Below are 7,070 nucleotides of genomic sequence, written 5' to 3' on the forward strand. Positions count from 1 at the left end.
CCCTCAGTGCGCCCTGTGCAAGGGAAAGCACTCACTTATGACGTGCAGCGAGTTCAAGGCCAAGCCCGCCAAAGACCGAAAGACGGTTGTCGAGACAAGCCGATTGTGCTTCAATTGCCTTGGCAATTACTCCGTCGCGAAGTGCCAATCCTCGAAGAACTGCTTCACGTGTAAGGCTCGTCATCACACGATGCTTCATGAAGCATACGTTCCCGCGTCGACGTCCGAAGAGATCAGCGCGCTATCCGCCGTGCGTTTCGCTGACGACTGCAAGGCTATTCTCCTCGCAACCGCGCGAGTGACCATCGCCGACCGCCACGGAAATCCACATCCAGCACGAGGCCTTATCGACCAAGGGTTTGAGGTCTCCATTGTCGCCGAATCCCTCGTGCAGCGCTTGCACCTGCAACGCACTCGTTCCTCGGTGTCGATCTTTGGAATCGGGGGTTCGAAATCCGGGTCAACCCGAGGGAAGGTGATGGTCGGCCTCATATCCAAGACGACCGGAGCCACGATCACCGCCGTCGCGTTCGTGCTGCCCCGCCTTTCTCTCTACTAAGGCTCGACGACAAAGAGCCTTTCTACGTGACCCCACCTCAAAGGAGCTGCCTCTAGCCGATGCGCAGTTTTCGGTTAGGGACCGGTCGAGCTACTTCTCGAAGCAGAAGTGTGCTCCACCATTCTCGAAGACGGCATTCAAAAAGGCGGGCCGCATGCTCCGATCGCTCAGAAGACGGCCTTCAGGTGGATCCTTTCCGGTGGCTGCGGTGCTTCGGCCCTCCACGCACGCGGCAGCTTCTAGGTGACGGCCGACCACGAGTTGGTCGATCTCGTGCGCCGCTTCTGGGAGCAAGAAGCAGAGCCTTCCGCTCCCGCCGCCCTCACGCCCGAAGAACAGCAGTGCGAGGACTTTTACGTGCGCACGCACTCCCGCACGGAGACGGGACGGTACGTGGTCCGACTGCCGTTTTCCAAGGCGTTAACGACGTTGTCCGAAACTCGCCGACCGGCCGAACGCCTGCTGACCGCAATGGAGCGGAAGTGCCAAAGAGACTCCCGGTTCGGCGAGCTCTACCGCCAGTTCATGCGGGAGTATGAGGAGCTGAAACATATGGAGTTAGCCTTTGTCTCTCCAGTCAACGACATCAAGTGCTACCTACCTCATCATGGAGTGATCCGAGAATCGAGCACCTCCACCAAACTCAGAGTGGTATTCAACGGGTCGCAACAAACGACGTCCGACGAATCGCTGAACCACCACCTCCTCGTGGGCGCCAACCTGCTGCCCGCTCTAACCGACATCCTGATGCGCTGGCGCTGGCACCGCTACGCTTTCGTCACGGATATCGAAAAGATGTACCGGCAGATCCTCATCCACCCGGACGATCAGAAGTACCAGTGCATCATCTGGCATTGCACCCTCCTCGCCTTCGTGTGCGTGTACCTGCTTTTAACGGTGACGTACGGTCTCGCGTGCGCGCCCTTCTTGGCCATTCGGACGTTGGAACAATTAACCAACGACGAACAATCGCGATATCCCCGGGGAGCGATCACTTTGCTGGAGGACACTTACGTGGACGACGCCGTCTTGGGGGCGAACACGTTATCCGACACGATCGCTAAACAAACGGAACTCCGCGAGCTGTGCACGGCGGGCGGGTTCCCACTTTTAAAATGGGCCGCGAATTGCGAGAAAGTGCTGGCGGAAATCCCTCCCAAGCACCGATTCCACCTCGAACCGTACTCGTGGGAAAATGACAGTTTTTCCACTCTCGGGTTATTGTGGCACCCAAACGAGGACACTTTCGCGTTTGCGATTCACTCGCGCCCCGTCCTGGAATTCACGAAGAGACGCGTTCTCGCGGAAACCGCACGCCTTTTCGATCCGCTGGGATGGCTGGCTCCCGTTGTAATTCACGCGAAAATTCTTATCCAGTCCGCGTAGCTACAGCGACTCGATTGGGACGATCCGCTTCCCGCCGCCGACGCGCACTGCTGGAAACTTTTCCTCGAGGAACTGCCTCTCCTCTCTCGCCTGCGCGTAAACCGCTGGCTTAGCAGCGGAAACGAGGACGCTCAAGTGGAGCTGCACGGCTTTGCCGACGCGTCCGAGCGAGGATACGCCGCGGCCGTGTACCTCCGCATCACCAGAAACGGCACCGTGGCCTTTCACTTGCTGGCCGCGAAGAGCAAGGTGGCCCCGGTCAAGCAGGTGTCTCTGCCGCAGCTAGAACTCACTGCCGCCGCCTTGCTCACTTCTCTCACGTGTCACACTCGCTCCACATTGGTTCTGTTCACAGCACCCACCTTTCTGTGGTCAGACTCAAAGGTAACGCTTCACTGGATTAGAGAACACGCCTCCCGCTGAAAGACCTACGTGGCGAACCGCGTGGCTTATATCCAGCAAAAGCTCTCTGACGCTCGATGGCGACATGTCCCCTGGCGGGACAACTCGGCCGACTGCGCTTCCAGAGGGATCGCTCCGGGAGAACTTCGGGAACATTTCTTGTGGTGAACTGGTCCAGTGGGTCCACCTGGCTCTGCGAGGACCGATCCCAGTGGCCGAGAGAGGGCCTCGAGATGTCAGTCAGCGAGCTGCCCGAACAAAGAGTCGTTGCACACGTCGCCACCGAGAAAATCAAGGCGGAACCTGAGATGCTTCTCCGGTTTTCCTCCTTGCACCGGCTTCTACGAGTCACGGCTTGGTGCTCTCGTTGGCGTCGCGCCGCTTCCCGCACCACCGCACTCACACTGCTATCAAATGAGATTAACGACGCACTGCTTCTCTGGCTTCGCGTGGTGCAAGCCCTGCACTTCGCCGACGAGATCACGTCACTTTCCGCAAACTGCACTGTGTCACATCGAAGCTCGCTGGCGAGCCTAAGTCCATTCCTGGATGACCACGGCGTTCTGACAAGGGAACGGTCGGAAGTGTCTCTACCCGATTTGGATGCGCTTTGGATATGTTGTTGAGCATGAAAAAATATTAGACTCGTATTTTTTTTGCTGCGTATCTAGACGTTTAGGGGTTGAAACAACCCCTTAAAAATAACGACCGATTTGGATGCGCTTTGGATATGTTGTAGAGCATAAAAAAAATTAAACACGTGTTTTTTTTAGCTGCGTATCTTGACGTTTAGGGGTTGAAACAACCTCTTGATAATAACGGATTTTATAGTTTTTAGCGAATATCTTCGAAAATATAAGGCGTATGAAAAAAAGTTTGATACAAAAAGTTTATGGCTTTTTGTGCTCTTTACAATGGCGTAATCAGATTTTTTAAATTTGTCACATTTTTTAATTTAACCCCACCCCCACCTACTATTTTTGCCAAATATAACAATTTTTCCAACGCAAATTTAAGAGCGTCGAATTCCAAATATATCCTTTTATTATGATACCATTATTCGATTTTTGGCAAGACGAGATGATATGTGGTATAGGCGTCGTTCAATGTTTTCTTTTACTTTTTCTTCCTCCGAAGTTGTCGAACTTGGTGAATAGTTGAAAGCAGTGAAAGTTGCAGAAAGTAGCATTATTACATTGTATGGATTAAACTTTATTCTGAAAGATATTAAAATTAAATATTTGTCTCAAACTTTAATTATATAAATAAATACACACTTTATAATTAATAGAGTGGTTTTTATGTTAGGTTTGATACCGTCTCTTTTTCTTCTCTATTTCTTGATTACAAAAGGTATGTGAATAAAAAATTAATTAATTAATGACAATAGAGAGACAGCAATAAAAAATATTGAAATATTCGGATACTCTGACAAGGAGGTAATCTGAAAGAAGCAAACAAAAAAATTAACTTTATTAACTAAAAATAATTTTTTTACAACACCTCCACGGAAAGTCCGACTTTCCATGCCTGGACTTTCCTCCCTAGAAAGGAAAACGGTTACTTTTCGCCCGCTATGCCGCCCTAGCATAAAATTGGTCACTTTCGCCCCTCTCTAGGCATGGAAGTCGAACTTTTCATTAGTGTTGTGAAAAATATCGTGTGCACTTCGGATCGAAAGCTTTTTCAGACTCGTGTGATTTGCCGCTCTTGCTTTTGACTCGGGTAGCAAACTTCACACTCGTCTGAAAAACGCTGCTTTCTTCTCTTGGTGCACAATATACTATAGTAGGTGCTTACAACGTGATATTTTATGAGCAAAAAAGATTATATAGTCACTGGCAAGATTGGCAAAAAATTGAGTAAGAACTGAATAAAAAATTATATTAAATATTCAATATCAAAGAAAAAAGTAACAAACGTAAGAAACCAATAAAAGTTAACAATAAAAATGCACTTACATGTTCACAAAACGACAGCGTACAACACAGTTCTTTACACTTCAGACTTATGATCTGAAATGTTTCCTTTTCGAAATTATGACACAAGCAAATGATATACAAATGCGTGAATTTGGTTGTTGATTTTGTTATGCCGTAACCGGGATAGTATATTATTGTAGCGGTTAATGTGACACACGTGTTCGTTCAGATTATAATTTGCGACTGCCCGCCCGATCTTACAATTCGGCGGTATTTATAATGTCGGAGTCGACATTCCGTTGCTAGTCCAGGACTCTCGAAATAGCGTTAACCTCTCGCTGTCAGCGCCTTGCGCTGGCCTTCGCATCAACGCTTTCGGTCATCCCGGAGTTGAAATGGAAATTTTTAAGCGTACGGCGCAACTTGAACAGAAATAACGCAACACCTACCTACAGCGCGACGCCTATACCACATATCATCTCGTATTGCCAAAAATCTAATAATGGTATCATAATAAAAATACACATGGATGTATTTGGCATTTGACGCTCTTAAATTTGCGTTGGAAAAATTGTTATATTTGGCAAAAATAATAGGTAGGGGTGGGGTTAAATTAAAAAATGTGACAAATTTAAAAAATCTGATTACGCCATTGTAAAGAGCACAAAAAGCCATAAACTTTTTGTATCAAACTTTTTTTCATACGCCTTATATTTTCGAAGATATTCGCTAAAAACTATAAAATCCGTTATTTTCAAGGGGTTGTTTCAACCCTTAAACGTCGAGGTACGCAGCTAAAAAAACACGTGTCTAATGTTTTTTGATGCTCTACAATATATCCAAAGCGCATCCAAATCGGTCGTTATTTTTAAGGGGTTGTTTCAATCCCTAAACGTCGAGATACGCAGCAAAAAAAATACGAATCTAATATTTTTTGATGCTCAACAACATATTCAAAGCGCATCCAAATCGGGTAGGGACACTTCCAACCGTTCCCTTGTGAGAGTCGGAGGCCGCCTCAAGCATGCCATGCTTTCCACCGATGAGCGACATCCTATGATCGCACCGCCGTCCTCGTGGCTCACTCGATTGCTCATTGAGTCGTGCCACCGTCGAACACTGCACGGAGGAGTGCAGCTCACCCTCGACTTACTTCGCCTCCGCTTCTGGATCCCTCGAGGCCGCTCCGTTGTCAAACAGCGGCTGCATCGCTGTATCACGTGCACCCGCTGGCGAGCCACGGCACCCCAACCTCCGATGGGCAACCTCCCGAGAGGACGAGTCACTCCAGCGCACCCATTCCTCCGGACCGGCCTGGACTACGCCGGCTCGATCTTCATCCGCACGAGCAAAAGCCGCGGACACCGAGCGCACAAGCCTTCATCGCCGTGTTCGTGTGCCTCTGCACCAAGGCAGTGCACCTCGACGTGGTCTCTGATTACACGACCGAAGCCTTCCTTGGCGCTTTCCGTCGCTTCACGGCACGTCGAGGCCTCTGCGAAAAACTCTATTCCGATTCCGGCACCAATTTCTTGGGAGCAGACCGAGTCCTGCGAGAGCTCTTTCGCGCTTCGTCTACCGACGCCCGTCGCCTTGCTCACGTCGCTGCCACGGAAGGCATCAAGTGGCACTTTAACCCGCCGGTTGCACCGCACTTCGGCGGATTGTGGGAGGCTGCCGTCAAGTCCACCAAGTTCCACCTCCGTCGGGTCATCGGAGAGACCAAACTCACATTCGAGGAGATGAGCACCTTCCTCGCTCAGGTCGAAGCCTGCTTGAATTCCAGGCTGCTGCAGGCTTTGTTCGACGATCCGGACGACATGTCCGCTCTCACCCCAGGGCACTTCCTAATTGGTGCTCCTCTCCTGGCTGTTCCCGAACCCTTCTTGACTGACACTGCTGAGAGCTCACTTTCCCGGTGGCAACACCTCCAAAAAATGCGCGATCACTTTTGGTCACGGTGGTCACACGAGTACATCAACGGGATGATAGCTCGCTCGAAGTGGCTCAAATCCGAGGACCTGCCGTCGGATCCCTGTGCCTGGTGCGCGCTGATAGCACACCACCGAGTCGATGGCCTCTCGCCCGCATCATTCAGCTGCACCCCGGAGACGACGGCGTCGTTCAAGTGGCGACGATTCGGACCGCTACGTCAGAGCTAGTTCGACCACTGTGCAAGGTCGTGCTTCTACTCGGGACTGAGGACCAGCCGCCGCCGAGGGATGCGTGAGCCCACCGACACTCATTGTCACTTAATTGTTCTTGTAGGCCTTCCGCCAATATTTTACGTTCACTTCACAATCGTCTTTATTGGCTTTCTGCCTATGTTCAAAGCTCACGTAACCGTAAGCAACTTAAGATTTCCTTCGCGACACACTATTTCACTTTTCATATATCTCTGAACTCTTCACGTCACTTATATCGCGAATGTTTATGTGTCTCGCTCGAGATCACCGCGTGTTGTGACACTGCGCAGCCGCACCACTCCGCCATTGCTCGCCAGCACCTCGCGCCGGAATCGCGATCATGCAAATCGATCGTATATCGATTCTTCCTGCCGCGATTTCGGTCGCACCATCGAGCGCACCGTCTCGTTTCGTCAAACATGACGAGGCGGGCGGGATGTTTGAGATCGTGGAATTCAGTACGGAAAATCGCTTTCGGTTGCAAGTCTGTACTCGCACGGGTAGCACGACTAAATATCTTCGACACAATATTTTCGACAAAATATCTCATTGCTTTTATTTGTTGTAATAAACGCCAATTTTGCAATAAACGCCACACTATGTGTCTAGTATAAT

The 7,070-nt window shown here is 50.1% G+C and overlaps 1 protein-coding gene across 1 annotated transcript; it reads left to right on the plus strand.

The window, feature by feature from the left end:
- Positions 1–1,030: 1,030 nt before the first annotated feature.
- LOC139824868 (uncharacterized) lies at positions 1,031–6,431 on the plus strand. Its single transcript, XM_071797429.1, has 3 exons — positions 1,031–1,696; positions 1,946–2,316; positions 5,399–6,431. The coding sequence occupies exons 1-3, from the start codon at positions 1,031–1,033 to the stop codon at positions 6,429–6,431; spliced, it is 2,070 nt and encodes a 689-aa protein (XP_071653530.1).
- Positions 6,432–7,070: the final 639 nt, after the last annotated feature.

Source organism: Temnothorax longispinosus, unplaced genomic scaffold (assembly GCF_030848805.1).
Source record: "Temnothorax longispinosus isolate EJ_2023e unplaced genomic scaffold, Tlon_JGU_v1 HiC_scaffold_62, whole genome shotgun sequence".
Classification (NCBI taxonomy): Eukaryota; Metazoa; Arthropoda; class Insecta; order Hymenoptera; family Formicidae; genus Temnothorax; species Temnothorax longispinosus.

Bases quoted from the DNA above. Each gene is read 5' to 3' on its own strand.
- LOC139824868 (XM_071797429.1), top strand. From the start codon at position 1,031: ATGGAGCGGAAGTGCCAAAGAGACTCCCGGTTCGGCGAGCTCTACCGC. The intron at 1,697-1,945 runs GTGCTGGCGGAA...CAGTCCGCGTAG, and splicing joins GGGCCGCGAATTGCGAGAAA to CTACAGCGACTCGATTGGGA. The intron at 2,317-5,398 runs GTCAGACTCAAA...CACTGCACGGAG, and splicing joins ACAGCACCCACCTTTCTGTG to GAGTGCAGCTCACCCTCGAC.